This window comes from Pseudochaenichthys georgianus, chromosome 11 (assembly GCF_902827115.2).
Source record: "Pseudochaenichthys georgianus chromosome 11, fPseGeo1.2, whole genome shotgun sequence".
Classification (NCBI taxonomy): Eukaryota; Metazoa; Chordata; class Actinopteri; order Perciformes; family Channichthyidae; genus Pseudochaenichthys; species Pseudochaenichthys georgianus.
Genome location: NC_047513.1, coordinates 27,063,552 through 27,086,857, shown reverse-complemented (window position 1 = coordinate 27,086,857; position 23,306 = coordinate 27,063,552). Strand labels below are relative to the sequence as shown.

Here is a 23,306-nt window from a genome sequence, read left to right as displayed (position 1 = left end):
CTAACCCTAACCCTAAGCCAAATCACAACCCTAACCCTAACCCAAAATGGCCAGCATTCTTTTTTCTTACATTTTTATGCCAATAAATTGATAACCTAAATAAAGACAATTTTCACTACTGAGCTTTTACTTTCCAGGACCTTCAGTACGTTTGTTTTCTCATCACAGCAAGCTGTTCAACTTTATGTAAGACATTTCGTAGACTACTTAGAAAGGACAGTATGTTTCCTTCAAAGTATTCTCTCTGTGTTTCTGCCACCCACACCCATCTTTTCTGTATTCCTACCCCATACCATACATTTGTGTTGTTTTCGGGGAAAAAACGAGCTGGTGTAAGCTGAACTGTTGGCAGGGATATGCTGCAGAGGAAAGCCGATCACACTCTTCCTCAGTCTGTGATTCTCTATTTCACAATGAAACCCAAATTCCCTCCAGGCCCACCACAATACTACAAGGCCCTTTTCCAACTTCCCATTGGACACCCCTCAACACACACACACACACACACACACACACACACACACACACACACACACACACACACACACACACACACACACACACACACACACACACACACACACACACACACACACACACACACGCACACGCACACGCACGCACACACACGCACACACACAGCGAAACACAGATGTATGCAGATGTATACATGCATGCACATCCCAGTGTGTTCTGCACACAATGGGAAGGCTTGCTCTCAGTTCAGTTCAGGATATGACTGTGTGCATGTGTGTCGCCTCAGATCCCGTCCAAACACTCAACAGATGGCGACATTTTGTTGTTTTTTTCTCCGAACCCTGACAACAAGGTTAAGGGTGTGAAGACGCTTGAGTGGGTGTGTTGGGGTTTGTAGGGTCGAGCCTGACACATGCTCCTGCATCTGTTCATCTACGTTCTGCTAAAAGTCTATCAGTCTGGCACAAGTACAGTGTGATGTTTCAGCTATGCAGGATGAGCAGCAACTGGAAATGGCAGCCAGACCTTAGGACAGTTAGTAACAGCACGTTGTGTTTATGTCAACAAGACAATAGCATTACGATTCTTAGCTTTTAAAAGAATCTATGGGTTCAAAACTCTATATTTGCGTATGATGGTCGTTTATCCTATCGACAGAGACGAAGTTGTGTCGAGCAATGTTGTGGGATTTGCTGAAAATATTACACAGTTTGACAATTTTTTTAAATTGACGAGTTATTTAGAAATAATAGGCAACCAACCAATTGAATTATTTTAAAGGAAGCATTTTTAGTTTTGGTATAACTTGAATATGTAATATTTAGAATGAAGAATTATTACATTTAATAGTAAAGTTGTGATTTATCGAAATATACCTTATGATGATAATTTGCCACAGCGCTTTTTTAGTGGACAGCAGAATGGATCCTGAAATGACCGTACATTTTTGAATGTTGTGAGATCATGCTTCCAGTATGCAGCGGCATAAAGTACATTTTCACTTCAATAAAGCCTCTCTAATATGTCTGGCTGTCAGCAGGAGTATTTAATGCACCGTGGGATGTGCTAACGCTGACAACCAGAGATTACCCTGAGACCACATTCAAATAAGAATGAGCCCAACATGAAAGTGTTCAGTAGACCTGTGTCATAAAGTGTCAACACATACTGAGTACACCCTCCAAGTCCTGGAAGAAGCAGCAACCTTACAATAGAATGAATGCTTATTGTATTAATCCTAACTTTCGATGCGAGTCGTTGCGATCACAAACATCTTGTATGTGTTTCACATTGACACTGTGCACGCGGATCCTGATTCTTGCTGTCAGTGAGGCCAAACATAAATTAGCCTCCTGACAAAGACATCGTGTTTTTGTATTCAGTTTGCATCAAATGGATGTGCCCAAGTGTTGTAAAATCATATATGAATATTATACAAGGAGAAGATATATGATTGTAAGTGGATTCTTCTAGTCTTTTCATGTGGACATCTTCCCATGCATGATTCATTTGTGTGTGTTTTGCAATGTATCATCTGTAAAGGAGAGAAACAACTTCAATTAAGAAGAAGTCCTTTCAGTCTCTTTACAACCTCTTCATCATAATCCTTTTATTAAGCCTTTGGTGAACAACTGTTGGCGCACTTTGAAGACATATTAATGTGGGTACTATTTTGTAAAAGAAAAATGAAAACCAAAAAGACCAACATGATACTGCCGTTATGCAAGCAAACTTCCCCTTCGTCAAATCACTTGGACTCAATTTGTTTATTCACTCATGTGAAATTAATGACTTTCATTATCAATATCTCCCGGTTGGAGCAACACAGATCAACACTGCTGGTTTGAAACATATTGACCTAATGTTGCATAGCAGATATGTTTTAAAGACTATGACACCATCTACTAATTAATTTAAACGTTTCCCCATCGGTATATTGAATAGTGTAGTGCTTGGTTAATGAGGTGTAGTTTGCTTAAAGCAACGTGAGATGACATGTCAATGCATTTGTACCACAATACACCTAATAGAGTTTTCATTCCTTCTGTTTGTTTAGTACGGATAATGACACAAGCTGCACCCTATAATAAATACAGGACTGATGGTTGCCACAGGGTTTTACAATCTCCCATGAAAATAGCTTCCTGATGGTGTTGGCAGCCATTTTGGTAATTTCCTTTCTGTTTAATCAGAGCTCGTATTCAGAGCCTGTATACCGTCTGTCTCTGTTGTGCTGCTGATTACAGATGTTATGGTTCTCATATTGGTGGAAATTGCAGTCATGAAGTCATTTAAAAAAAAAAGGGACTTTCTATTTACATCATAATACAACATATTGTTTCCTCCCTGACTGCTGCCTCTGAAACCTTCACATCTTTGCTCTTAACGTGTCAAATCTGACTTTAAACAGTTTGCATCCAGGAGACCAAGCAATTGAAGAATGCAAAATTGTGAATAAAAAAACCTTCAAATGCCTTACGTTCAAAGTCAAAGTCAGCTTTATTGTCAACATTTCTACATGTGTACAGAAATCTTGAAATACCGTTTCTCGCAGTGTGACATATATACATTAAACAAGATATATAAACGGGGTATAAAATGACATATACTGTGCTCCATCAATAGAGAATGCTATCTCTGCTACGAAGCTAGTACAACTTGTCAGGAGGATACGCCCCCAGCTGACCCAGAAATCGACGCAGGTTCTGGTCCAGGCTCTCGTCACCTCACGCCTAGACTACTGCAACTCCCTCCTGGCTGGTCTACCTGCATGTGCCATCCGACCTCTGCAGCTCATTCAGAATGCAGCGGCTCGTCTGGTCTTCAACCTTCCTACATTTTCCCACACCACTCCGCTCCTCCGCTCCCTTCACTGGCTTCCGGTAACTGCTAGAATTCACTTCAAGACACTGGTACTTGCGTACCATGCTGCGAATGGATCTGGCCCTTCCTACATCCAGCACATGGTTAAACCGTACACCCCAGCGCGTGCACTCCGCTCTGCATCAGCCAAACAGCTCGCTGCACCCTCACTGCGAGGGGGACCCAAGTTCCCATCAGCAAAAACACGTGGGTTTGCTATCCTGGCTCCAAAATGGTGGAATGAGCTCCCCATTGACACCAGGACAGCAGAAAGCTTACACACCTTCCGGCGCAGACTGAAAACTCATCTCTTTCGACTCCACCTCGAGCGATATAATGACTAACAAAGAACTGCTAACAGAGCACTTATATACTAATAAAGGACTGGCTTATCTAAAGCCAGTTGAGTAGCACTTGAAATGTTTGGCTCTATGAAACCTGATGTTCTTATATGATTCTGTTTTCCTCAAGGTTGTATCTTCCTGGTCGAATGTACTTATTGTAAGTCGCTTTGGATAAAAGCGTCAGCTAAATGCAATGTAATGTAATGTAATGTCATCATCCACAACTCAGTATGGGCACAGAGCTTTCCAAATGAAACTGTTACAGCTTCTGTTTTGGTTTCATCCTCTCAACTTTGTTGATAAGGCCGTTAAACAAAGCGTCGGATAAACCAGAACAATGTAATAGCAATGATCTGTAGTTTTCTGTTTTCAAAGTGTACAATGATATCCAGCCCTCCCATCACTTGTCTTTAGCACTTTGAAGTGTCACTCTGTGGATTATCTTCTTTAAAACTCGTGTATGCCATCGGTTGCCCCACTTCTCAACCTGACTTAATAATGCATAATTAATACCCTACTCAGTATCCTCACACACTTATGGTTTACGCCTTGTTCAATGTACATGTCACATGTCAAGTTGACGGGAATGTATGAATATGTATTAGTTCATGGGTGTGTTTGTGTGTAGCCATAGCCGAAAAAACTAGATGGCCTTTGCTGTGATTGAGGGCCTTAGTTCTGCTGTCTCTTTTCACAGCATGAGATCCTCTCGGCTTGACTGCCATTTGTGAATAACTGACAAGGCAAAGTTAAAAGCACTGCGCCGGGCTGAGCTTGATAAAACGACAAACAGAAGGCTGACTTCTGAAATGTCAACCGGCCGGGTTAAATTAGTTGAACAACATTGGTTCTCCATACTGGTTTGCAGCCGAAAGATCTTATCGAGATGAAAGACGGAGGACATGGATGGGTAGATGTGGATAAATAAATGAAGTTTGACTTTGAGGACGGCTGAGATTTCTGAATGGGGTGAAGCTGGAGATGAGAAGGGGCAGAGATGAAGATTGTATGCTGGAAGGCAGAGAGAGGAACATTTCATGACTTGTTAATCAGTAGTACCAAAGAAACTCTGTGCCAGGATACAGTCTTGCATTTTTGATAATAACGTGTTATCATTCAATCGAATGTGTCATGTGTGACTGTGGATCCGTAAGTGTGCATTGTTAGATGTGTGAGCTCATAAAAGCACTGATCTCTGCTGAAAGCCTCACATGTGAGAAATACTCCACATCAAGAACAAAGACATTAGCTTTCTTCTTCCCCTGATCACATATGTTGGCTATAATAATAAGCGGTTAGGGTTGAGACGTTGAGGGGGGGTTTAAGATGCTCCATCGCAACCCTCCTGAAATGCATTTCCCAAAACAGGAGCGCCCTACCGAGGGATATTGTTATGTGTGTTGCCCACAAACTATTCCACTCTATTATTTCACCGGAATTAAAAGGTTTACTGGAACCTCAATGCAAAAGATTATTCTATTATTGCTTACTTTATACAGGAATGTACAATCTAAAAAAGGAACACTCTTTGTAAAAATAACCTTGCACTTGTTCTTTGAAGATGAATGTAATAACCCCGAATGATAAACTATACTATATGTTTTCTTTGCCGCTGGCATTTCATACAGCAATGAGTCTGCATTGGTCTAGGGGTGTCAAACTCAATTTCATCGCGGGCCACATTTGCATAAAGGTTGCACTCAAAGGGCCGGTTGTAACTATATAAATATATAATATATATATAAAATAATGTGTTATATTACATTATTGCCTCTGAATTGGATTAGTATCGGATAATAACTTAGTCATTAACTACGTCTGAAAGCAGAAGTCTCTTCAGTGTGCATATCACAAAACGAGATGCATTGTGGGACATGTAGTTTATGGGCAACCTGCTTCTGTAAAGTGGCATGTAACCGTATAATAAACGTATTATATTCTTTGCAAGCTCTTGCGGGGCCACATAAAATGAAGTCGCGGGCCGGATTTGGCCCCCGGGCCTTGAGTTTGACACCCCTGGTCTACAGGATAGCAAGTCTGTCTGTTCCATACTGCTCACAAAAATACAATTAGAAAGCATATCAGATGCCTCATAACAGCAGTTATAAATACTTTCTCGTCGCTTAAAGATGACACTGTCATACGGTATAACTGCCATGTAAATTAGGTTTTGATGGAAAAAAATGTACTACAAGATATCGTTTGTTTTTGAAAAGTTCCTTACTAATCCTTATCCTTATCCTAGCCCACGGAGGACTGAGAACAGGCTGGAGGGTCAAACATTACATTACATGTTAGACGCTTTTATCCAAAGCGACTTACATACTCATCACCGTGGGCGATCCCCACAGGAGCAATTTGGGGTGAAGTGTCCCGCCCTGGAGGGACACATCGACATGCTGACTGCAGTGGGGTTTGAACCTGTGCTCCTCTGATCCCAACACCAACGCACTAGACCACTGCGCCACACGCCTCCCTGCCTCAAACAAGCAAAATGACTGTAATCCAGGGGACCAATGTTCATGTGCAGTTTGAAATTATAATTCACATACAATTAACCAATTATGTTTTACTAAACCTTAGTAGTTTATTCTTAAAAATAGTCTTTTTTGTTGTTGTAATCTCATCTAGATTGTTATCATTTACAATATTACAATGCATTATGACTGCAATTGCAATCCAGGACAAAATATTTGGAGCCTGAGACTATATAAACTTTTTACACTTTTAAAATGTTGTACATTTCCCGTGCTTGTGTTTTTGTTCTGCATAATTCCTAAGCATAGATAGTTAGGTTGAATTTCAACATTAATATGATTTCATCAGCAGTGCATTTATTCTGTCCAAAGCATGAGGTTCTCAATCATCAGTCTGCGGTCACTTTATTTTTCAGTCACTCCAAATCACATTACAGTGGCATTTTAACGCAGGCACAACCAAAGCTGTTTCCAGCATGTGTACCAAGACTGTGGGGCTTATCATATAATTGGTTGATAGTTCTTGTTCGCTGTAGGGGAAACAATACAGTCAACATTATTTAATCCCAGAGTCTGTTTGAATGCTGAATAAATGCACAGCAGAGAAGCGACACGTTTTGACTTTTTTGCCAAGTTTCTTCCGTACACATAAAACTAACGGAGAATGTATAAGGCTGTGGCTGTAGTGTGCAGGACTTCGAAATCAGAGGGTAGCAAGTTCGAGTCCCACTGCAGTCACCATGCCGTTGTGTCCCTGGGCAAGACACTTCACCTCAAATTGCTCCTGTGGGGATTGTCCACTCCCCTGCGAGATGGAGTTCATGACTTTATGAGCTGTTCATGAGCACTCATGAAACATTCATGAACAACTCATTATATGTTCACTTGTCATGTTCATGAACCACAATTCTTAAAATGCTCATGAACCATTTTAAAGAGCAGTTCATGAAATTTGTATGAACATTGTTCATTCATATAAAGTTCCTGTTTTGCTCATGACAGACTTTTATGAGCAATTTATGAACTTTTCATGATCCAGCCAATCACAACATTATAATTAAAACCCCAAAAAGTTTGCATGAGTATTTCATGAACTTTTCATGACTACTAGCATTTCATGAATTTTGGATGATTGTGGCAAATTCAGAATATCTTGGAATATTCATGAGCATTTTATGAACTTCTGATGATCAGTGTGATGTTTTTAAAGACCTCTTAAATATTCATCTACTATTTGAACATTTCTTTCTTTTTTAAAACTTTTAATCTTAAAACAAAACAATAGTGCATTTGAAACTGAACATTATCTGTATTTATTTTGGTGACATTCATATCATTTTATGGTTTATCTGTACTGTTTGAGAAGCAGTACGAGTAAGTAGCGCCAAGGTGGAACCTTTGGCAGGTGAGCGGTGACATCTGGGTTATTTTAGGGGGGACACTTCCGCCCCCTACTCAGAAGCAATCCAGACGATCAACCGGATCCTGTGTATAATTATTGCTGCTCCACTTTTCTGTTTTCTACAGGTCAGTACATGATGAAAATGATCGATATTAACTTGTGTGAATTAGATATGATGTTGGAGATGTTTAGGAGAGTGTGTCAGAAGGTTTTGAGCATGTTTGACATAGTAACGGTATTTTAAAAATACTAAACTGTCGTAAACATTTTCGCGGGCTTCAGCCGCGCCTGGGTAAATGTGACCTGAGCAAGGCTCGCGGGCAGGTTAGCTGCTGCGCACGGGTAATATGTTTTGTTTACCTGAGTGCAGTCTTGCAGGCACGTTGCCTTGTTTTTTGTTTATTAACATTGACAGTGTATTTTTGTGATCTCCATAATATGTTATATTTGGTAAAGATAGATATATTGATAGAAAGTATTATTTGATAGTGTTATGTGTTTATAGATAACAACTAGGGATGCACGATATTGGGTTTTTGAAACCGATACCGATAACTTCCTGCTTCTCAAGACCGATACCGATAATAAAAAAAGATGTATGCCACTAATTATTTTAACGTGATTAACGCATGTGTATTTTTTTTCCTCGGCCGCCCCGTAGTTTCAGAGCACATCGAGTTTAAAATACCATCTACAAGCTGATGCTGACAGCCCCGCTCCTGCCGCCCGCTTGTGGCAGACCACACTTCCACGCTCACCGGCAGGCACCGACTGGCCATCTGGAGGACCGGGAGGGTGTGTGTATGTGTGGCCCGAGGGAGCGAGAGAGAGACCTTACGTGCATTGTTGTTGTTAGCATCTGGTGCTAGCTAGCTGCGCTAACGGATATAAGGAGCTGTTTAAATGAAAACAGAGGAGCGACATTTCGCCACAACTGCGCCGAGCACTTGACTTTATGCAGGAAGCCAGACAGTGGGACATTCTACGAAAAGTCAGCACACTCGGCACGGAGTGCGCACAACATGATTGCAGCGTCCAGGCAGCTCCGGTTCGAGCATATGCCTTGAGTTGCACATAGCCCCAACGCGCGCGCGCACACACACACACACACACACACACACACACATCAGGTTCGAAGTATTAGGGAGCGCTGGATTTGTGAAGAACTCCCCTCTTCCAAAACCACTAATACCACAGTTCTGGCAAAACGGGAGGAGCCGAGTGAAAAACAAGCGCCCCTCATCCCAATCCACCCACACCGCAGTATTTTTTTATTTTTTTTACCCAAAAAATATATTGTATATTATCGGGGCTATTAATACTGGTATCGGGTTTATCGGGATGACGTCACTCATAATTCCTAATATCGGACTGATAATTATCGGACCGATAATTATCGTGCATCCCTAATAACAACCTGTCCTTCACTGCAAACATAGCTGCTACAACCCGCTGCTGCAGATACACGCTTTACAACATCAGGAGGATACGTCCCCAGCTGACCCAGAAAGCGACGCAGGTTCTGGTCCAGGCTCTCGTTACCTCACACCTAGACTACTGCAACTCCCTCCTGGCTGGTCTACCTGCATGTGCCATCCGACCTCTGCAGCTCATCCAGAATGCAGCGGCTCGTCTGGTCTTCAACCTTCCTAAATTCTCCCACACCACGCCGCTCCTCCGCTCCCTCCACTGGCTTCCGGTAACTGCTAGAATCCACTTCAAGACAATGGTACTTGCGTACCATGCTGCGAATGGATCTGGCCCTTCCTACATCCAGGACATGGTTAAACCGTACACCCCAGCACGTGCACTCCGCTCTGCATCAACCAAACGGCTCGCTGCACCCTCGCAGCGAAGGGGACCCAAGTTCCCATCAGCAAAAACACGTGGGTTTGCTATCCTGGCTCCAAGATGGTGGAATGAGCTCCCCATTGACATCAGGACAGCAGATAGCTTACACACCTTCCGGCGCAGACTGAAAACTCATCTCTTTCGACTCCACTTCGAGCAATAGAACTATTAACAAAGCACTTATGGACTGGCTTACCTAAAGCCAGTTGAGTAGCACTTGAAATGTTTTTGCTCTATGAAACCTGATGTACTTATATGATTCTGTTTTCTTCAAGTTTGTATTTTGTTGGTGGAACGCACTTATTGTAAGTCGCTTTGGATAAAAGCAGCTAAATGCAATGTAATGTAATAATTTATATTGACTATGTTGAATTTCTCTTAAATAGAGAAATGTGATGTTTGTAAAGTTCAGCTATTTGAATGTAACTGTGTACTTTGAATTTTGAATAAGAAGCAATCCAGACGATCAACCGGATCCTGTATATAATTATTGCTGCTGCACTTTTCTCATTTATTGTTGCTGTGGTACCCAAGCTTTTGGGACCCGTAACAACATTTTTTGTGCAGCTGAGTGTCAAGAACTGCTTCAAATAGTGATAGGATTAATTGTAGTGCTCCACCTGTATACATGTATGTTTGTTTGTTAATTTGAGTAAAGTTCCATTGTGATTGACATAATTGTTGTTTTCTATGGTTGCTAATTGACCCACAGTCAACAGTTCATGTACATGAACAGTTCATGAACAGTTCATAGCCAGCCATTGAATTATATTCAGTGACTGGGTATGAACTGTTCATGAATGGTTCATGAAGTTGTTATGAACAGTTCTTGATATGTTCATGAACAATTCTTGAAATGTTCTTGGTTGAAAACTGAATATCCCTACACACTCACTGAAAACTCCATTTCATGAATTGTTCATGAACCTGCCTAAAACCATATTCCATGAATTGTTCATGCACCATTCCAGCACAGGAGTTTCATGAGTAGTTCATGAACTGCCCTAGTGCCATTTAATGTTCATCATGACCATTTCATGAACAGTTCATCAACTTTGTTATGAGCTGTTCATGAATATGGTTCACTGATATTCCATAAACTTTTCATGACAAGTTCATGAACAGTTCACTATCATCTCACTGGGGAGTACCGAATGTATGTAAGTCGCTTTGGATAAAAGACTCTAACAAATGACATGTATAACTTAATGCTTTGATATGTATATATTAGTAAGATAATCCCTTATATGGAGACAGTGATACTTCCAGTCCTTTACCAGAACTTTTCTCTTTTGTATGAGTTTTACAGTGGAGACAAAATCATAGAATGAAACCGAGATAAGACATGGAGGAAAGAGAATGAGGGATACACATATGTTGCTATCCTTGGTGATAACATTAATGTCAAGGTGGAAGGGGGTAGGAAGACAGCAAAGCTAATGAATATGTATGGTTGCCGACAGTAAAGTGCTGTTTTGGAGCGAAGTGGGAAAGAATGGCCTCATGAAGACAGCACTTTAGGGCCTTCTCTTGCACAGATTGTGGGCCTATGAATATTCATTGTCCATTGTCCCAAAATAAAATGTGCTTAACGCTTCTGACTTCTTCTCATCCGTGAAATACGCAAAAGATTTAACCTATGCGTGGTTTGGCCTATAATGCCATCTATCCACACTTTTGATAGGGCAAGATAGACTTCTATTCTTTGTAAAGAGAAAAAAAGCACTTTCTAAAGCATATACCTGATATGTAAAAGCTCAGTGTCATGGGGAAACCAGAAAAGCTATTTGTCATATTCTGTACTACAGAATATTGCATTATGGCGCGTTTCCACTGCAGCCCTCGCTCGGTTTGGTTAGGCCTTATTATGCCCGGCTCAATTTAATGCTGCGTTTCCATTACAGTTTAGGAACTGGGGCAGTAACTATAGTAACACAGTGTAGGCGGAGCCGTGACGTCATCTTCAATGAGCGCCCCAAAAAACAACACAGCCGTTAGCTCTTAGCACTCAGAGCTCACAGCTCTTCATATCTGTTCAGAAACTAGTACAAGTTAAACAAGTACAAACCACAGACTGCCTGTGTCATGGTGAATACAGTCGCTGCTTTATTTATGTCTGTATAGGCCGTTGCTGTGAGTGTGGACGGTCGGAGCATATACAACGTTAGCTTAGCCAAGCTACATTTAGAAAACACGCATTTTAAAAGGGTTTTTCGCCTGCCGTCTGTCTGCAGACTTGTCAAAGCATTAATTCATGGTTTTTACTAACCGGTATCAGTATGTTGTTACTTCGGCATCATTTTGAAACGTGTATTATAATTAAATCACGGTCAAATATGTTCATCTTGTTGTAGTTGTAGCCCCCTTGCCAGCGATCCTCTCTCTAGTTTAGCATACTCAGCCCGACTCGGCCTGGTTGTTCCTGGCCCTAGAACCACGATTTAGTCGGGCCAGAAAAAAGGTGAAAAAGTAGCCCCGGGCCAAAACTAGGCCAAGTGGAAACGCAACCAAAAACGGGCCCCGCACGGCTCGGCACGCTTAAAGCGAGCTACCCGCTGCAGTGGAAACGCGCCATTACATTCCCAGTGAATCCCTGGATTTAACGGTTCAGTGACTCGTTGTTAGCGGGATATGTGCCAGTGGCTGCGACGGAGCCTGTATGGATGTTATATCATAGCATATTTGTTGGAAAGTATCTGAGCGTGCTCAAGTGACAAAGTCTATAACCCCATCATATGCCAGACAGCATGATGTCCTTGAGCATATTTCACAACATGCTACATTAGCTTTCACAACACTGCCATGCATTTGTCAAAGTGTCACAGCAGCCGGAGCCGACGCTGTTTGAAAGGCCTCTATGTCAGGTTTTCTGTGTACAAGAATCTGCAGGTGAGAATTCTGTAAGGGGAAGCCTGAGCAGAGACAGAAAGACAGAGAAAGAAAAGCAGGGGAAAAAATCAGAAAGTAGAGGTCAGGACATATTGTGTTTCAGTTACTTGTCTCTCGGTAGAAGCTTCTCCTACAATAATCACTGCCTGATAAGCCAAAGGAAATACAACGTCTTATTTTATTGTGGTCTAAAGTACAATTATGACCCTACCCTGACATCTACTTCGCTTACAAAAGAACGAGGAGAAAATCCTCACTTTAAAATGTTCCTTTGAGCAACTTGTTCCACTCTTATTCCAACCAATTTAGCCGCACTGTACAAATTAAACTCCGCTAATTCTACTCCACAATTTCTTCTGCTCAGCAAGGTGAACTAGAGGTTGCACAAACCTTCCTGTGAACTCAGTGTTACACATTTCATGTCTGCAGGAGACAATCTGTGTCCATCAGAAACACCATGTGCATGTGTACCGTCCGCGAGCATGACAGTAAAGCATTTTCGGCATTGTTTATCACTCTGAGCCAGCAGAAGCAGAATGCATTTTAACCTGGGATGATGCACATACATATTTTCACAATTCCTGTATAATTGCAATAATTACCTCGTCCATCTCCCCTGCTTTGTAGCCTCCCTCCATCAGCAGTCTGCCTTCCATGTATGTCAAGCTCTCATTGACATGGTAAAGTAGCCACAGTTCCCTGTTATCCAGGGCCTGCATGTGTTAATGCTGCAGACTACAGCATTAACAGGCCTGGATACACCCTGTGAAGTGCATGATACTGCTGTGTTTCATTAACCTGGGCCTTAGGGAAGTGGAGTACTTGCTCTAAAAGGACAAACCTGCTTCTTAGAGGCTGCTTCACATGTTAGGTGACCTCGGTTGGTGCTCCAAGGAAGAACAGTTTGATATAACAAGGGAACATCTTGAATCTGAGCCTTGTTGTTTGTCCAAAGGAGGATGGTAGTGTGAGAACAGTAGGCCTTCAATTTGAAATAGCTCTGCTTCCTTTTAGCATTTTTAGCTATCTACTGTAGCTGGTAAACCTTTTTAGCAAAGAAGAGAAGTAATGGATACCATTAACTGCCTTTTTTTACGAGAAGATTTCATTTAAAAATTAGGTTATTAAATACACCACAATTGGACATGGAGTGCTCCTTTGGATCTCATTACAGCTTTAAACCTATATGAATATAAAGCACAGACGGATAAACAGCAATTAACCACAACTAGGTTACGGTTATTACTAAAGTATATACCATCTGGTCGGCTGGGTATCATGCCATAGGGTTGCTGCAGTAGTAGAGTACAACAAACAATTCCAGTCTCCAACACATCCATCTCAAACTACATTTATGCAGAACCACTTGCGACTCCCGTGTGATGGAGCAGACACAAGGGGTATACACACATATAGAGGGTATTGAAGTAGTGTCAGGCAAAACCCTAAAACAATGTATATGCTGTTTATGGGTTTTGTGTCAGGAGTGTGTGTATTGTGTGATGCAAATCAGGCTGTTGGCGGACCCTTACTGTGTTGGAGATGGTAATACTTTGCCTGAGCCTTGGGGAGCTGCTCAGCAGGCGGTGCTGTGTGTCTGTGCGTACGTGCATTTGCCCGTGTGCTTGTGTGCAAGTATCAGCAGGAAAGGCTTGTGCAGGTCCCAGTGTGCATGTCTCAAAAGCCAAGTCATCAACCCTTTTTAATCCAGCCCAGCAGGGATGTGTTTGTTTTTGGCACTGTATGTGTGCGTTTGAAGAACGACTTCATGAGAACTGCTGCTGTAAACTTGGTTATGTTATACTCTGAGGCGAGGTTAGAAACTCGTCCTAGTTCCAACCAGACAAGATTATGTTGTCTCGACTTAAACTGGAATACTGTAAATACTGTAAAGTTCTACTTTTTGCCCAAGTCATGTTGGTTGTATCTAGTTGAAGATATTTCCTGATGTGTCTAACATGCCGCCTGCTCTGCTCTCTCTTCCTCTGCAGGACGAATGTCATAGGATGAACACTGCTGGTGGGGTGTGTCTGTCTGTGCTGTCCTCTCTCCTGGCTGTGGCTGGGGCCCTGGCTGCCGTGTCTGCCCTCGCTGTAGCTCCTCTCTCTGCCCTGACTGAGGCTGCCGACGGCGTCCCTAGCACCGGGGCAGAGGGGGCCCCCTCGCCCATATCCTCACCATGCTCCAGCCTTGTAGCTGGGGTGCTTTATGGGTCTTTCTCCCTAAGGGAGCTCTTTCCATCCAGGGCGCCGGGCTGTTCCTGGTCCCTGGAAAACCCTGATCCCACCAAGTACTCCCTCTACCTCCGCTTCACCCGGCACCCTGTCATCTGCCGAACACACTCCCCCATGCTCCTCTCCCTTGATTACCACCTGGCCAATCAAAGCTGTCCCCTCCACTTACAAACAGCCGCTGCTAAGGATCAGCAAATCATTGATTTGTGTGGCAGCCAATCCAACTCAGAGGGACCGTACTCGTTCCTACAGTTTGATAAGAACTTCGTCCAGCTATGTCTAACGAGACATCCAGCCGCGGACGAGCCTCAGGTATCTAAGGAAATACTGGAGCTGAGGCTGGTAGAGGTGTTGCTCATTAACAACGAGAACTCCAGCCAGTTCACCTGCGGCGTGCTCTGCAGGTGGTTTGAGGAGTGTTTACGCACAGGTCACAATGGAGACCAGGAGGTTTCTGACGGAGATGGTTGTGGGATGACGCAGACGGGATGTATCTGTCCGAACCACAACATCATGGCACCACCTGTGCCCTTGCTCCCGGACACGCCCCACAGCAACGGCTCGGTTCTTCCTGATGACTGCTGCGTCACTGAGCTGCACTCCAATGAAGCGATCGTCATAGCACCCCGAGATGTTCGACAAGGTAGGACTATGTACAACATTATCACACTTGCATTGTGATAATGAACATTTTGATTAATGCCCTGTAGACAGATGTTATTTATTAATAGTACCTAGTGTTGCAACATCTGCCAATACTAGAAAGGTATTCCCTGCTCTTAAAAGTTAAAATATCCCATTTTATTTGTGACGGTACTTTAAGAATAAAAGTGTTTGTGGATGTGCGAAAGCGGGCTAGTGTGTGTGCGCAGTGGGAGCTGCTTCCACTCACTGCAGGCATAGTTGGCTGTTTCTTGAGTCATATTCACGCCGCAAATATAAGTGCTTTTCGAACCGCACATCTTTTGTCCACAAAGCAGACTTCCGTAGCTACATTTGGCTCTAAAGTCTTGCTAAGGGTTATGAGGTGTGCCTCTAACACAGAGGCTCTTTAGTCGGAACCTAGACGGAAAACTCTTTATTGCTCTGAAATTGTTAGCGATGGCGCATTACAGCCTCAGTCTGTCCATTCTTACCTTTTTAAATAAAAGCTTGACACACACAACATCACTGCTTCCTTACTAAAGGGAACTAACATTCACTCAGAGCGTTTCACTGAGAGGCAACCAAACAAAATGCCTCACAGTACTTAACTATTTTATAACCAGCTCTTTCAGAACCTTCTATAACCAGTGACGTGAAGGTGGAGACGTCGTGTCATGGTGTCTTTTCACTATTGATTTGAGGTACTTAATCTTAGTCATAATTATGGTAGAGGGACACTGATGGTAGCTTATACATTACAAAACATGACATAATGTATCCTCATATAAACAGATCTTGCGACTCCATCTTGCAAAAAAGCAACAATTACAAATAAAATGTTATCCTGGCTTTTGATCGGCCTTAGGGAGGCCACGTGCCTCTGCTTTACAGAGAATTTATTATTTGGATTTTGCTTGTTGCCCTTTTAATTAAAAAAACGAAACAGTTCAAAGGCGGCCCTTTTAAACCTTCCTTCAAAAGATGTGTGAATGTCTGTCAGAAATTCAGCCCTCTGATCTATATTTTAGATATTCCCCCATGTGGCTAAGAGGTGTGGCGCATACTTCAGTATCAGACTGTGTGTGTGTGTGTGTGTGTGTGTGTGTGTGTGTGTGTGTGTGTGTGTGTGTGTGTGTGTGTGTGTGTGTGTGTGTGTGTGTGTGTGTGTGTGTGTGTGTGTGTGTGTGTGTGTGTGTGTGTGTGTGTGTGTGTGTGTGTGTGTGTGTGTGTGTGTGTGTGAGAGAGAAACCATCTGTTGACAATGTTAGGACAAGATCAGATTTGACACCTATGCACACACACAGATGCTCGGGGTATTCATACATCAATGATTTGAACACGAGGCAGTCATTCCCTTAGCACACACACCACACAGGAATATGCAGGCATGTGTGTGTGTGTGTGTGTGTGTGTGTGTGTGTGTGTGTGTGTGTGTGTGTGTGTGTGTGTGTGTGTGTGTGTGTGTGTGTGTGTGTGTGTGTGTGTGTGTGTGTGTGTGTGTGTGTGTGTGTGTGTGTGTGTGTGTGTGTGTGTGTGTGTGTGTGTGTGTGTGTGTGCGCCTTTAAGCAACATAGATAAGCGTTTTATCCATACCGAGATGGACTAGTGCTTGTACTTAAGCTTTCTTATCCATTTTAGTTAATCACCGCCACCAGAGCATTTCCTTTAACGTAATTAAATTAGACTAATATAGAAGTGAATGTAGATAAACAGAGAGATGTTGTAGTTTCTCTTAGAGTTCACAGTATTACATAATATTGTTCCTTTGGGTGGATTATTAGCATGTGTGCAGAGTGAACCGCGCCAATTAGATTCCAGTTATTTCTATTGCATGGCTCTGACAACATACTTACACAAATACGTAGAGCTCCGGGGAGCCTCACCTTGCTAAGGGGAAGGTTATCGTTTTTCTCTGGATTCAATCAGCAGGGGGGGATTGTATCATCTCATACACTCAGAGAGGAAGAGGGACAGAGGCAGAAACATGGTGTAGGAGGACTGATACTTGAGACAAAAGCTAGAAGGATAGAGGCGCTGGGTAAATTAATGCCAAGTGTCAGGAGAATACTGAGTTCATGCTAATTGCCTGGAAGCTTGGTTGGCCTTTTTTCCATCTTACCTCAAAGACACTGATGTTGCATACATGTTGGTTAGCGGCTGGTCTTTCTATGATGAAACTCTCAACATGCAGAGACCGCTGTGAACCGCAGAGATGCCTTGATAAGAAAGAAGAAGCCTTTGTGTGTGGAAGGCAGTTTTCTTCCAAACAATTCCCCCATGTCCTAATTACCCTAAAATAGCAGAATTACTGTAAACCTAACATTGCATTTTCAGGGTGAGAGCCAGTATCTTGCCCACATCCTCCTCCTGTCCCCCTTCTCTCCCTTTCTAAAAAAGAACACTCTTGCTGAGTCAGAGGCTCTTGGAAGCAAAGCTTAAATTATTACTCTCCACCTCCACTTTGTGTAATCTCTTTCTCATGTTTTGACTCAACCCTTCTTACAATTCTTCCTTTTTAACTGCATGTAAGAGAACACTTGACAGGAGTACCTCAACATAATAAAGCACATGCAACGTTTTTATTTTTTTTAGATTCTGATCTATTTTTGTGTAAAGTGATGACCCCCCTATTTTTAAAAAAGATCACAATTTGTTCGCTAATCCTTTTCAGTTATTGTTAGCCACAGAGGAACATTATCGGGGGGGTCTCTGGTCAAATAGTGTGACAGGAAGCTTGAACTGAAGAGCGCAGCCCTTACTAGATGCAATATATTTGGAAAATGTGACAAAATGATTGTGTTTTGGAGAATGTATGCACATCAAGACCAGGAAATAAGCGCATCCTTCAAGACAAGCGTCATGTGAACGAGAACTATCAAAATAAATGCCGCAGTAACACATCTGATAATCGCAGCTTTGGCCATTTGATCTCTCTTTGTGTCTTCAGGTTGAAATATCCATGGAACATTTGACTGAACCACACATTGTTCTCCTTGTCAAGGTAGCACCTAGCATCGAAGCTCTCCACCATCAGCGTGTGTGAATGAGTTGAATTATTGAGTGAAAGTGCTATAAAAACACATCCGTTTGACCTTTATTCATTCTTTGAATTGAAAACGTAGTTTATTCATTTTTTTATTTGAAAAGGAAAATATTGATACAATGTGTTGTTATTTTAATCTGGTAGATAAGTCGTTTCTATTAAATAAAATGTGCCCATGTATTTTGAAAAGTATAAAGGATGTCCTTTAACAAAGTACATTTAGTGATGAGTCCGCTTGCAGCTTGAGAGACGAAGTCAGAGATTAACAGTCGGCTAACTGTTTTTCTTTGAGTGGAACATTTTGCTCGACACAAAGGTTAACCATTTTGAGGCACCGCTCAGCAAAGTTGTTATCTTCCTATTGTGATTCGAGCTGTGTTGGAAAATAGTCTATTATACAGACTGACCTTCGCTAGGCTCATTTCATTTCCGTATCGATGAAACCCTCATGGTTTCACAACGTGACTCAGAGGAGTGTTTTGTTAATGTTGAGAATACTGAGTGTCTATATCATGGATCAAACAGGTAGATTGACCACATTTACTTTGTATGCAATTAGGTTAACCGAAATGACATAATGTCTCTGTTCAAGTTGGATTTGTTAGTCATGAAAGATAATCAGAGCAAATAAATGTGTGTCCTTCAACCTCCCTGTAAGAAGAGGAACAAATAAAAGTGTTTAAAAAGTAAACATCTAATGAAGATTTGCTCCGGGGAGTCTGGAATCTGCTATTATAATTTAAATCCATTTTCTTATTATTTTGTAATGTTAGCCATAGGGTTCCGGTCTTTGTCCATCACATCTATGAATGTATTAACCCCTTAACACTGATAACATCTAAACCACATATTGATGTTAAACAAATATTGTCTAATTTTCATATACATTGGGTATTAAGGGGCAATACTAGCTCAATTATGCTATTTTTAAAATACTTCATTTCATTTTGTATATAGTGTTTGTGTATAGTTCTATTCTTGCTTTTATTCAACACGAAAAGGCATCAAATACATGTGTTTATATCTGTCTTTACTAAATCAAGCATTCAATCAGAAAAACCCCGTTGGATTGGACACACTGCCGATCTCACTTCCAGTATGTGTACTCTCAATATAAGACCAACATAAAGACAGCATTTTAAAGCACTGGAGACTTTTGGCCACATTCTTCAATTATTTTTATTCTCGCTTATGATGCAAGTCTTAGAAACCAAATACTGCAAAATCATTCCCATACACACACATATTTGTTTTTTGAGAGATTGTGCGACTGAATGTCAGGTCTGTAAAAAAAACAAGATCCCCAGGTTCTCCTGTCAATCAACAGAAATCACCCTCCAACAGCCCTAACACAGACACCATCATAACTGACACTCAATTTAGTTTGACACAAAAACAAATATACCGCTGTCTATCATTCTCATTTTCACTCATTTTTTTCTCCTCACCATGGTAACACTTTCATTGATTGTGTGCTGCCTTTCCCTCGTGGCCTCTACAAAAACCTTGGTTTTCTTTCAGCCTTAATAAGTCAGTAACATCACATTGAGCTTGTGGTTGATCGACAGCAAAACTCCCCTGCCTGACTGTTTGAACAGTAGATAGGCTAGTTCTGAAATAAAAAATTCAAGCCAACTTTCCACAATGACCAGTCCATGAACGTGTACGCTGAGCTGCAAGCACTGCACACATTCTTTTTCCACTTTCCTTGAGTTTTTTACTGTCCTTGTTACTGAACCTTGTTACGAAAAATGACAAAAAAGTGATTCTAGTTATTAACAGCAGCACGGCGTAATCACTACCTTAGCTGTCAGCAGTATAAGATAATATTCCCAAACACAATACCTCTCTTCAGACAAAGGTTTTCACCTCAAGACTCAAGTTGGATGTTTTTGTACTGTGTAGAAAAATCAAGGTGAATGTGCTTTATAGGTAAGAGAGCCTATCAAACCCTAATGCAAAGGAGCAACAAGAAAGAAGATACTCTCCATTTAACACATACAAATAAACTATATGATGTGTGTATGTTTAGAATAGTTTGGATTTAGATACATTCTCTATAGCAGTGGTTCCCAAACTTTTTGTGCCCAAGGCACACCAAAGGACAAGTAAAAATCTCAAGGCACACCTATTGTGCAAAATAGCCCTTATAACACGTGTTATCACTCATATCATGTAAAATATCTGTATTATCTGCATAATTATTTACTAATGCCAAATAAAATGTGACAAAGACAACTATATTACTCATGAAATATTTATTAACGAAATATTTCAGAAATTAATTTGAAACGTTATCAAATTAGGCTTCATCAAAGCAGCAACACACTCATTTAAACCAGACAGGTCACAACATTAAACATGAGACAAAGGAAATTCAGCACAGAGAACTGTCAATGCAAGGAAGCTGCATTGTCCATGGTCCTGAACAGAGTTGGGTGTAATAATATTACTTTGTCGGTAACGGAGTAGTGTAACGCGCTACTTTTATAATCCAGTAATCACACTACAGTTACTAACATTGTCCCGACACGCGTTACTTCGTTACTTTCTAAAATCAGTCATCAAACCTCAACAAACACCTGCAAAGAACACATGCTAGGTGAAGCTAACGCACATAGCTGTTGTTTATTTATATCACACACACACACACACACACACACACACACACACACACACACACACACACACACACACACACACACACACACACGCGCGCACGCACACACACACACACACACGTAGTTCTTCTTCTCTGTTTTCCGGTTGTTGCTTGTTTTGAATGACGAATACACACTACCGCTGCCTGCTGGTAAGGAGAGTTATTGCCACTCACGCATGCGCAGTTCGTACGTGCTCGGCTGAAGTCTGGCTCCAGTGCAACACATGGCCAACACGCAGGAGAACACGCTGACGCAACAGCGTGAGCAGAGATAGACTGCGCAAAATATACAGATAGCAGGAGACAGAGGACAGCCACGGTCAGATAGCAGGAGACAGAGGACAGCCACGGTCAGATAGCAGGAGACAGAGGACAGCCATGGTCAGATAGGAAAACATTCAGGAGCTATCTGGATCAGTCTTATGCGACAATGGAAACTGAACTAAAGAGAACATTTGAAACTTTAGCAGTCTGCGTGATCTGCCTGTAGGGAGGGGCGGGCCGGCCCTGCGAGTAAAGTAACGAGTAAAGTAACGAGTAAAGTAACGAATTACTTTATGTAGATAGTAACGAAGTAGTGTAATATATTACTTTTTTTTAAAGTAATATGTAATATGTTATATATTACTTTTTTTTAGTAACGACCCCATCTCTGGTCCTGAACTACAAATTATAAATGTAACATTTCAGCAGAGATGGGGTCGTTACTAAAAAAAAAGTAATATATTACATATTACTTTAAAAAAAAAAGTAATATATTACACTACTTCGTTACTCTCTACATAAAGTAACTCGTTACTTTACTCGTTACTTTACTCGCAGGGCCGGCCCGCCCCTCCCTGCAGGCAGATCACGCAGACTGCTAAAGTTTCAAATGTTCTCTTTAGTTCAGTTTCCATTGTCGCATAAGACTGATCCAGATCCTGAATGTTTTCCTATCTGACCATGGCTGTCCTCTGTCTCCTGCTATCTTTATATCCACCTTAGCACGTGTTCTTTGCAGGTACTTGTTGAGGTTTGACGTGGTGTTTACAGCAGTGGATAACAGCTTCTGGCCCGGACACAGTTTGCACCTCACCGTCACATTCCTGTCTATTCTTCGGATGAACTCAAAATAATGGGCATACCTCCACCCCTCGAGAGTTATCGCTGACTCAGCCATGTTTATGCAGCACTGCACGCGGAGATGTGGACGCGCAAGTCGCGCAGATTACGTACATATAAACCTACAAAGTACTGATATAGTAAATTAAAAAATAATTATTTTTGTGTAGTTGTATATTGCAATAATAACGTATGGTTGTCACAAAATCCCACGGCACACCCGGACTTGCCTCACGGCACACCAGTGTGCCGCGGCACACCGTTTGGGAACCACTGCTCTATAGCATCAACTCTAGGTCACAGTTTTGATTTAACTAGAGATGTCCCGATCCGATCACGTGATCGGGGATTGGAGCCGATCACGTGATTTTCAAAAGATCGGGGATCGGGAGAAAAAAATCGGGGATCGGGATTTTTTTATTTATTTTTTTGTATAAAATATTTTTTTTAAATGTAATGTTACAAAACAAAAATGACCATGTTCACGTCTTAAAGTCATCCTGAGGACTTAGTTTTGGTTTAAAATGACACAACATCATGTATGTGTTGCTTTCTTTGGGCTTGTTTTCAGACCTGCTTATTCCTCTGAAATCTGGCAACAGAGTGGGCGCAGTGTCTAATAGTAGCAGTAAGCTAACGAGAGGCTACGGTCAGCTGGTGACTCGGGAGTCGGGACAGAGAAAATGTCAGGAGTTTGGAAGTATGATCAAATTGAAAGTGAAGGCAGTGTAACATCCAGATGCAATGTTTGCAAGGCAGAGGTTCCACGTGGTGGAAAGAACAGAGCTACGTTCAACACGACCAATCTAATACGCTACCTGAGAAACAAACACCAACAACAACACGGCGAGTACACAGCGGCCACTCAGGGAACGGCACTGAAACAACCGACACTTTCAGAGACTTTTAAAAGGAAAGAGAACCTGCCCCAGAACAGTGAAAAGGCCAACACAATAACAGCCAAGATAGCTGAAATCATCGCGTTGGATGGCCAGCCGTTATCTGTTACCTTTTTTTCTCTTAATGCATTGCATAAAGATCGGATCGGGAAAAATCGGTATCGGCAGATTGTCAAAATCAAATGATCGGAATCGGATCGGGAGCAAAAAAAGGTGATCGGGACATCCCTAGATTTAACTTAAAGGTCCCATGTCATGGCCATTTCCACTGATCATATTTCCATTGTTGAAGTCTACTAGATAGATTTAAATTGTGCAATTCTCCAAAATCACATTGGTTTCTCAAACAGCATCTCTCTATAGTATGTGTATTCACCAGGTATTCACTCTGTCCTGAACGGCTTGTTAGAGCTCCTG

General features: G+C 41.8%; 1 protein-coding gene across 7 annotated transcripts in view; it reads left to right on the top strand.

Annotated features, from left to right (window-relative positions):
• adgrb2 (adhesion G protein-coupled receptor B2) overlaps positions 1-23,306 on the top strand; it is a 268,441-nt gene that overhangs the window by 61,530 nt on the left and 183,605 nt on the right. For all 7 annotated transcript variants that reach the window (XM_071204889.1, XM_071204887.1, XM_071204888.1 and 4 more), the window contains exon 2: positions 14,294-15,179. In XM_071204889.1, the coding sequence (XP_071060990.1) occupies positions 14,309-15,179 (871 nt within the window). In that variant the 5' untranslated portion in view covers positions 14,294-14,308. The remainder of the gene's footprint in view (positions 1-14,293; positions 15,180-23,306) is intronic.